Source organism: Antrostomus carolinensis, unplaced genomic scaffold, assembly GCF_000700745.2.
Source record: "Antrostomus carolinensis isolate BGI_N321 unplaced genomic scaffold, ASM70074v2 scaffold14061, whole genome shotgun sequence".
Taxonomy (NCBI): domain Eukaryota; kingdom Metazoa; phylum Chordata; class Aves; order Caprimulgiformes; family Caprimulgidae; genus Antrostomus; species Antrostomus carolinensis.
In genome coordinates, this window is record NW_010293576.1 from 49,110 (window position 1) to 59,450 (window position 10,341).

At 41.6% G+C, this 10,341-nt stretch overlaps 1 protein-coding gene across 2 annotated transcripts in view; it reads left to right on the forward strand.

Moving 5' to 3' along the window:
- Positions 1–10,341, forward strand: part of FOXP1 (forkhead box P1) — a 73,755-nt gene that overhangs the window by 38,503 nt on the left and 24,911 nt on the right. For both annotated transcript variants that reach the window (XM_010177330.1, XM_010177331.1), the window contains exons 6-7: positions 995–1,082; positions 7,126–7,209. In XM_010177330.1, coding sequence (XP_010175632.1) covers positions 995–1,082; positions 7,126–7,209 — 172 coding nt within the window. The remainder of the gene's footprint in view (positions 1–994; positions 1,083–7,125; positions 7,210–10,341) is intronic.

Here is a 10,341-nt window from a genome sequence, read left to right on the forward strand (position 1 = left end):
CAGGTGAGAAAGTTACTCCACAGAATACTAAATTTTACACATTTAAGATCAGTGGTTGGCCAGCATGGGAGGGAGGATAAGTAGGCCAAATTGTTCTGTGTTGTAAATCACAGGAGTCAGTGGAGTTAAATTTAGCCCATCAGATGTTAAAGATCTTGAAATCAAGGCAATATAAAGGTAAAAAAAAAAAAAAAGTGTAGATGGGAGAACAATATTTGGGGATTTTTAATTTTTTTTTTTCATTTCTATGAAGGTATTAGCCCCAAAACAGAGCTTTAGCCTGAGCCTTAGAGCAGTTTTATTTTAGAGGCTTTATTTTTTAAAATTTATTTTAACATTTGCATGGGGGAAGTTTTTCAGAACACGTACTACAATAAACCTTGAGTTCCTGCTGTTCTAGTGTTCTGGATGACTTTTTGTTTCTTTTGGATGAAGAAGATTTGTTTTACAGTAACTGTCCGTATTTTTCTCTCTTTTATTGGTACATATTTTGCACATACTTATACACCAAATTTTATGTGGTTTTTTTGTTCTTTACACAATCATGTATTTTATTTTATTTTTAATCATGTGAACATGAGGGTTCAGTGGGGTTTAATTATTCATGTATTGCATGTGTCCATTTAGATATATCCAGCATCTTATAGTCAAGTAATACAAAGTTATATATGAAATTATTTTACTATCATTTCTTAATCTCACTTTCATTTACCTAATGGAGGAAAAACAACTGTTCTGCAAAATTTCTCTTATATACAAATAAGCCTTCTTATGAAAAAAAAAAATGTGTGTAAGAGATTATAATGAGTGATGGGAAGATACACAAACCAAAGCAGGACAGAGGAAAAAGAAAGAAAATTTCAAATTATCTTTAAAATCTCAGCTATTGATGAAGACCTGCTGGATAACATTCAGATTGCTTATTCATTCTGGTAACTACTTTTTCCTTTTTGTTTATCCATTTCACTTAATGATTTTCTGTGTATTGTTACAGACATCTCAACAGTGAGCATGCGCTGGATGATAGAAGTACAGCCCAATGTAGAGTACAAATGCAGGTTGTACAGCAGTTAGAGCTACAGGTAAAATAAAATTTATTTTAATATTACCTCAGTATTAATCAAATCCAATTCTCGACAGCAATAAAAAATGAGTTCTGCTTTTCCCCCCTGTGATTGAAAACCAGCTTTCAAAACCTTCTTGTCATAGTTTTTAAAAACCGTCAAAAGAAACTGCAGCTTCATTTCCTCTTTTCTAAACCGTAACTTGAAAAGAAATAGGAAACTTAAACAGGCTGACTGATTGGAAATCCATCAGTATGTATCTAATGCTTTTTATACTCACCCGGGGGGGGGTGGAGGGGGGCGAGTGGAATACGGTCCCCTTCATTTAGAGTTGTTGATACACGGGGGAAATGGTTGATGTTTATTTCAAAACGCTGCATGACCTGGCTTGTTTGGTGCTCTCTCATATACTAATACTCTCCATGTATTATTATTATTATTATTATTACTACTACTATTATTTTTTGCCATTTGTAGCAAATAATTTTTTTTAAAGTGCCAAAAAGGGGGTAAATTGGAATATATTGAATGTGATGCAAAGGTATGACCTGTTTGTGTAACTGCCTTTCCAAATGCTTTTGAGTCCTTTTCTGTCTCCCTGCACCTCGCTGCTCTGGCTGGGCGGCTTTGACAGTGTGTCTGTGTGTAGGCAAGAGGTTAGCAAAGAAGGGGAAATTAAAACAATGTTGTACATTATATAGTTACCAGCTACTGAAAAACCTATTTTGTATGCAAGACAGCAGTGTAGAGATATATGGAAAGCCTTGGGCTAAGTACAGAAGATAATTACATTTGGAATTTTACTGAGTTAAGTCATTTATAGCTTCAAATAGTTGGAGAGAAAAATCAGCAAAAACACACTTAAACTTCTTGTTGTTACTTTTCAAGATAAGCATTTAGAAAAATGCCTTTTATCTTCTTATCTTACAAATTACCCTTTTTCTTTCATATATATTTCCTAAATTTTACTTTCAGGAACACGCTAGTCATGACAACTCTTTCACTATTAACTGAAGCAATATAAACTATTTTAATACAAGTTTTATATAAATCAAACTACCAGTCATAAAATATCAGAGTCTTGCAGAAAATGTTATGAGAAATGGTCTGTTATTTTAAGAAGTTTCTCCAGAACTGGGGGGTGGGGGAAGTGAAATCTTTCTGGTAAACTGAGATATGAGATAGTATTTTACCAAGATGCAGTAATATTCAGGCTGCAGGTAAATAGATATTCTTCAGTTAGAGTCAGCTTGCAAAGCATTAATCCTCTGCTGCAGTCACTGGGAATGGCTGTGCCTGGACCTACGGGAGGAGGCCCTATGTTAACATTGGACAGGACAGAGATGGTTATGGTTACCACCTCTCCATAAGCCCTTGACAGTATTCTTGAAAGATTTATCATCAGTGTGTTCTACTAATTGTTATAAGTGACTAATAGTTAGAGCTTCACACCTGTTTAGAGCTGGGCAATACCTCTTAGCTTAGAGTCATTGCATGGGAGGGCAGTGTAAGGTCCCCAAGACAAGAACATAATTTCAAAGTGGTGTGAGGACCAAAAAGTTCTGGATTGGTTTTTAATAATCATACTGGCACAGTCGATAGGATGAACTGGAGGCTTAATTTAGACAGGGATGTTGATAACAGAATGAGACCATCTATGCATTGACCAGCAAGGACAGGTGGGGGAGGAGAGTGGTCCTGCTTCTGAAATATACATGTACCCCTCTTCTCCCTCTCCTTTCATTCTGTCTATCAGTCCTCTGATACTGAAAAAAAAATACATATCTGCCTAAATATGAGGGTTTGTCCCCAGTACCTAGTTTGTCTGGCTGTGACCTGTTTTTGCACAGAACCATAATGAAACAGAAGTCTGGCCCAACAGCAGGGTTTTCAGTGATGTGGTCTGCAGTGGCCCACATGTCATAGCAGGAGCAATTGGACTAAGACCATTAACCCAATACTCCTGCAGTGGAGCCGTTACCAACAGAGTGGTGACAACAAGCCCTGTGGCCAACTGAGTTTTGTGAGCTAGATAAGAGAGGGACCCATAGCCTTTCCCACTTGACCCAGGGACCCGTAGCCTTGACCCATGGTAGTCAGCACTGATGGGAGGCTTTGCCTTCCAGTGGAGCTGTGAAGTATCACATGCTGTTTAGGGTCCCCTCCATGGCAAGTCCTAGATGCCACACCATTTCATGCATGTACACCCCCATCGAGACAGTGGTAGAATTTAACAAGTTTATTCCACCTGAAGGATGTAGTTCAGGTTTTGAGTGTGATGGACCCAAATACAAGCCTTTCTTCTTTCTTTATGCTCATATTTATTTTACACACACTAGTTTTATCAGTGTTGTAGACAGAGATAAGTATAATGCCTTTTAAAGAAAGTAATTTTTAAATTAACTTTTTGAAAAAAACAGGTCAGATCTGTTTTGTATTTGATTGCAAATGCCCCTTTGCAGAAGTATCTTGAAGCTTTGGTCTCAGCATTTCCATTACAAACATACTTAAAACATCACAGACAAGGTAGAGATCTTCTCATATTTCACTTTGTTTAAACCGTCTTGACATGATCATTTGTTGCCATTATAAATAGTGAGAATTAGGCTGCTGGGTAAAACACAAACACAGGAACATATCCTTATCCTTAGCTAGTTCTTAGCTGGAACAGGACATCTATTTTGCAGCACCACCTTTGAGTGGAAAAACATTTCAGGATAGCAACAAGGCTATGATAAGTTTAAAAAAGTATCTCCTAATGGGAGAAAATGAAGACAGCTGGCCATTTTCAGCATAGTGAAATCACTGCTTGGGCCTGCTTTCCTAAAGCATCCATTGCACTCCTGAGTCCACTCCTGAGACGTGGATCATGCACCTTTCTAGTGCACAGCCTAATTAGGCACCTAATGGGAGGGAAGAGGCTACGTCTTGGTTGTCTCTTGCATTGCCTGTGACTGGCTTCCTTCTCCTTTGTCCTTGGTCTGTCCAAAATCCTGCTGCTGAAGTGATCTCCCCTTCCTGTTGATGTGGCTATGTTGCTCCTGTTGAGTGCCCTCACTGGGTTTCCATTTTCACATTCTTGCTCCTTGCTGTTATTTTCTGTCTGCTTTCTTCATCATCTGTGCCTAATGCCTTCTCTCTTGCTCCTTGGTCACCAGACTCCCGTGTTGCCCCTCGCCTTGAGCCCCTTCTGGCTAGTGCTTTCTGTGCCTTCCCTCTCCTGCCTTTCCTACCTCTGTAGTTTTAGGGTTTAACTTCTCCAGGTCAGGGCATGTGTCTTGGTGTCCAAGTTTGCAGAGCTTGTACCTTGCTCTGGGTGTGTTTTCTGTTGACCCACAGTTAGGCACCTACATCATGGTTGTACCCCACAGAGGTGAGGGAAACATCACAACATCAGGCTTATCCTGAAGAAATGAGTGGCCTTCTGAAAACTCCCACCATGCAGAGCTTTCCAAATGGATATAGGAAAAAAGGGCAAGGCTTCAGATGGGACTGTGTTACAGTCCTCAGACCTTCTGTACAGAGCAGATCTTCTCGTACATGGCAGAACAGTCTTTGTCCAAGAACACTACCAGTAGATCAAGAGTATTTTCCTACATGTTTACTAATAATCCCCATTTCTGGACCATCTGCACTCCAGTGAGTGCTCAGTGAGCATTTGCTCCCATCGGTGGCCGAGCAAGCCCTCATGGCTTCTTTTGTGTGACCCCGCTGACCAGAGGGGCTACTAGTGACATTCTAGTTTTATATCACTACTGCTTCCTGACCTAAGGGAAAAACAGTTTAAAGAAATTCTTCAGATTTTTTTACTTCTCCTCAGTGCTTTGAAACTGAGAGACCTCTATTTTTCATAATTTAAACTCCTGCCTAACTGGGTGAGTGTTTAAATTCCTAGACTATGACAAAATGCTAGCGTGTGTCTGCCTGAAATGTCGAGAGATCTTTAATAACCTCCATCCACCAGAAACGGCGTTAAAAGCATTGCTAAGCTGATGAGTGAAAACACCACAAACAAGGACCCCGGCCGTTCGGAGGGAGGTTCATCGCTCCGTTTCACCGAGGGGGCCCGGAGGAAGCGCTGCGGGGTGTGCCCCGTGCTGCCCGGGTGCCTTTCCCTCCTGCTGCCGCCCTGGTGCAGGCAGGAAGCTTTCAGGTGCCTGCTTTTTGTTTATTTTGGCTAGAAGATGTTGTTCTTCTGCAGTAGCCTGCAGACCAACATTTAATGTGCAGATGACCCCGCCAAGCAGCCCATGTGCCCAGCGACTGCTACGAGTGAGAGATTGCACAACAGAGCTGCACCGAGAGTACAACTGTTTCTCGGTTTTAATTTGTTTTCTGTGAAGCACGGCAGCCAAGGGGGTGAGACCTCTCCTTTCTCTGAAGAGGTCCTCAAAGGACTCTCAGAGGCAGAAGTTTCTGCTGCAGCACTGTGATAAGAGCCCGTCGCTGCCCTTCGGCTCTTCTGGAAGTCCAACGCAGATCTGGTGATGAGATAGCAGGAGATCTGCTGTAGGTGTCAGGTTTTTCTCTCTTGCCATTGAGATTTTTGACCAAGAAAAGAGCAGCTGTTTGAAAAGCCCAGCGATTTTTGCATTTGCACTTCCAGAGCACACAGTGGTGACACTATTTTTTCCTTTATTTAATTTCTGTCTTGGAAACATGTGTGCCAAGTTTTATCCCATCATGATGCCTTTCTGGCACAGTCAAACCCCTCGCCTTGTGAAGAGCGAGACAACCTTGACTGGAAGGTTATGAATGGGGATTTATGACCAAGTCTCCTTTTATATACACTTAGCCCAACTTTACTGCTTCAAACAGATGATGGTGATAAGGTGGGCAGGTTGTTTAAAATTTTGCTGGAATGCGAGCACAGTTCTCCTCTTGGCACCAGGAATCTGGCTTGTCTAAAGCAAAACTCAGCTCTGCAAAAAATGTCATTTGTAAGAACCTGATCCAAGTCCTGCTGGAAACAGGAGCCTTTACGTTGGGCATGTAGGTTAATAACACCCCTTTGTTCATTAGCATTATTTCTTAATATCTTTCCACTGCTTTGTTTTGGTTTGGGTTTTTTTTTTGAAGAAGAGCTGGGAAAAGTCCTATTTGCACACAGGAAAAATTTCTTGTTTCCAAAAATAATGAGATTTATTGCTTGGCCATTGCATTGAATTGCATTGGGAAGCCATCCTGGCCAAGGATGTGTGCGCTGTGATCCCCAGACACCAGCTGAGTGCAAATCTCAACCAAAAAAATCTAAGAGACATCCAGAACAGGAGCTTTGCCCCAGCTCTTGGGCATGATGTGACCCTTGAGAAGGGGTGAAGGCATCAGTCCTGTGGCACTGGGTGCCCTGAGATGAGTGCTCCGCGACGGTTCCTGATGCTGTTAGCCTTTCCCACCCTCCTGCCTTTGGGCATATAACAAAGGGATGCTGGCAACTCACACTGCTGCTCCTACCCCATGCTCGGGGTGCCCCTGATGAGGTTCCCAACCTGGCTACCCTGGGGTGACCTGCCAAGGAGCTGTGCCACCTTCTCACCAAGTTAAATCAAGGTGCTTTCTAGCGCTGAGGCCCCCCGCCGTGCCCCGCAGAGGTGCCTCGTGCGGTTTAACCACGGCTGTCTCCGCGCTCACGAAGCCTGTACGTGACGTAAAAGCCACGATCCGTTTGTGCTGCTTGTTTTCTGGCCTGAAAGGAGGCAAACGCATCTCGGAGCTGCTGCCCCGCTTGTTTTCTGCTGTGCCTCCCTAGCTGGAGTGGGGCTGGTTAATAAACATGATTCACTGTTGTCTTCTAGCTGTCAAGGCTAGAGTGAAGCTCTTGGTGCCGGCAGGTCTAGCTCTTCTCACTCGAGGGCTAATGCATTTTGCTTTGGGAAATAGTGACACCCAGCACCACGCGTTAGCTTTACCTCACAAAAAGACCATATACAATTTCCAAACTAGTCAGCAATAAAACTCTTCTGTCTCGTGCCTCGGTGCCAGCTGTTTAATTAGGAATAAGCAGAGCCTGGGTTTTATTCGTATGAGTAACAGAGGATATTTTTTTTCCCCCCTCTTTCAGCTTGCAAAAGATAAAGAGCGCCTGCAAGCCATGATGACACACCTGCATGTGAAGTCAACTGAACCAAAAGCCACCCCTCAGCCCGTAAGTACTGAACTGTGCCGAGGGCAAACAAACCCTCACAACAAACCTCTCTTTCCTGTTCCCCACTGGAGTGGGTGATGTGAAGCGTGGCCCGCTTCGGAGCTGGTCACGGTGAGGAGATGCAAAGCACTGCTTTGCAGGAGGCACCACCATGGGCACCCAGGTTTTGTTGTGCCCCTCTCTTCAAGGAGTTTGAAAGAAGTTTTTCTCTAAAGCTGATATATTGGGCCTTTTTTCTGGCTTCATGTATGAGCCTGTAAGTCACTCTGCATCACTCTGACTTGCATGAAATCTTAGGAAGTGTTAGGAAGGAGATGTAATTAAATTATATTTAGTGTATTTATTTTGCTTTCTCCCTGTCTGACAGACATTTACTGTAGAATAGACTCTAGCTGCATGTTTTGATGATTATCGTGGTTACCCAGTATCAGGTTTTACACTGTTGAAACTGAGAAGGGAAACCTACTCTGCCCCAGGTTGCCCTTTTAAAAAAGGGGATGTGGGGGAAGCAAGTGGCTTTGCAGCCCAAGGCAACTCCTGGGTTCCCCCAAACCCAGGCAAATCCACCATCGTTCCCTGTCCAAAATGACTCTTCTTCAGCTGTTGTTTTCTCCCAACCTCTTAATGCTGAAAATGTTCCTCAGAGCTTCCAATGATTATTCAAAATAGAGAGAGTGCTTTGCTTCTTGATTTTAAGATTTGTAAGATTTAAAGGTACACTGGCTTTATTCGATTTTGCTTTGAGTCATTGTGTGAAAATTAATTGAGCGTTGACAATCTATAGTTAGTACTAGCAATTTTAATCAATATGCAATGATGCAGCATAATGACAAAGTATTGGTTTATCTGTTTTGACTGATTTTTTTTCTATAAATAAAGCAAACACACACCCATATATGTGTGATTTATGGTGATAGAAATAAAAAGGAGTCAGACTATTAACCCAGCAAATATGGTAGCCTGCCAAGATGCAGTTGGTAGACAAAATTAATGTCTGAAACAGAACGCATTACAGAGATAGAGAACATAAAATCATTAAACACTTCGCGCACCCATTTTTACTAGAAAAGAATTTCTCAGTTTCCATGTAGTTGGAAATAAATGGCTGCAGAAGTGCATAGGGAGGCTACTAGACAGAAAATTGCAGGCTATTCAGCAACACTGGAGCAGATGTCAAAGTCAACGGGAAATTTCGGTGTCTTCTTGGAGAGAGTTGAGTGGTAGGTATAAAGCCTTCCATTTAAGCTGTTGAGATGCCTAAAATTGCTTGATCCAGTGGATACCAGCCCTCTAGAGTAGAAACTACTTACAGTGTCTATAAAAATAGCATTCTTCTAGTTCCTCGCATCCATCTCAGCCTGAATGCAAACGCCTCAGCGCATTGTTGGCAAAGTATGTAGACCCAACAGAATGGGGAGGAGGTTTGGTTTCTATAGCTCTTACTGGATTAAAAATTAAAACAGCGGAATAATCTGGGAGTCTCAAAGCACTCTGCCTTGAGGCCTTTCATAACAGCGGTGCCCCTCAGGAGGAAGGATTAAAAACTAAAGGGAGGAAATCATAAGAAGGCGAGCAGTGTTTGGCAAGGCAGCTCGTGATCGATGCTCAGCCGCGGAGGGCAGGAAGCTTTCGCGGGTGTTGTAGGCTATGGAGATACCAGGCGGTGTCGCCAGGAAGATTAGTGTTAACAGCTAATAAACAGGGAAAAGCAGTGGGGGGAAAAGAAGAAAAAAAAAAAAAGTGAATGCAGGGGGAAAAGGGCTGTCTTGATTAGTATTAAAAATGTTTTACATTCTGGAAAATTATAGCTTTGTTGGGGACCTCCTACTAAATTTATTTTTAACTGCTCTATTGAAAATTCTGTACCACTAGTCAACATTATCTCTCAGTTGCTCAGCACAGTGTTTCTTTATTAAAAGAAATAGGCATGAATATTTTTGACTGAAAAATTAATAGCTTTTGAATTCATACACAGCAGGTTTTCTTTTGCAAAGAAGTCCAATATCGCTGCACAGCACTTCTATAACCATTTATTTAGAGTCCAAGTCAAACCTTTGACAGCTAGAGCAGTGTTACAAGCCAACATAAAGAACTCCAAGATGTAAACCAACAATAGGCAGTCTGTGTGAGGTTTGCCATTGTCAAATACATAGATTGTTTGGATTAGTTTATGTAAATGTACTGTTGTATTACCCTTTGGAAAAAAAAAGATCACATTTGTGTATGAAAAGTGGTTTCGTTCACAGGCAGCATTATAAATTCCTTATCCTTTAACTTACATGTTAGAAGTAAAAATTGGTGCCTGACAGGCCTATATTGTGTGGCACTCTGTTGTTGGATTGAAACTGCCGTCTTTTCATTTATTGAAATATAGAAAAATTTATTATAGATACCATCTGATAAATCAGAAATTATTAAAATATGTATAGGTGAAGCATTTGAAAATTAATTATAAAATGTAGAAGTATAGTGTTTTGCATAAATTGTGCTTTTCTAGTGAAAAAAATACACAGGCACTGCATAGACTGTGCTAGACCCTAGTCCTTTTAACTCAGTGGGATAGGGCTTTGGTAAAAAGATCTGATGACCATTATTGCAGTGCAAAGTATTCTTTATATCCAGTAATTAATTTTTTTTTGCCAACGTAACTAATGCAAGGTGTATGCTAGAATTAATATATTGCAGTACATCCGTGATTTTAAAGGAAAGAGCGGCTGCGAATCCAAACATAGTGAATTGGGGCTTTAAAATCACAGCCTTTTCATGACTGAGGAAATGTTTTTATTCTACTTAAAGGATCTTAATGCTGGTTTTTAAACTATTTTGTTACTGGCAGGTAAAATTGGTGACTGAGTGTCTGTGTTAACCACATGCTGTTCGTAACCCACACTGACCGTCGGTACCGTCTGTGCCTTTTGGGCTTCAGGCAATAGCTGAGCGAGTGGTTTTGAACCAGCTGGACCACAAGCAGGTTCTTGGGAGTTCTGCATCAATTCAGAACTCACACAGCTTTGGGAAGGGTTGCTTGTCCAGTGTAGCCATGTCCTTCCATCACATCCCCAGTCTTGGGTGGCTTTAGTTCCTTGCAGTAACTTTGACCTTGAGAAGGGTGGTGGAGTGGCCCATGCATTT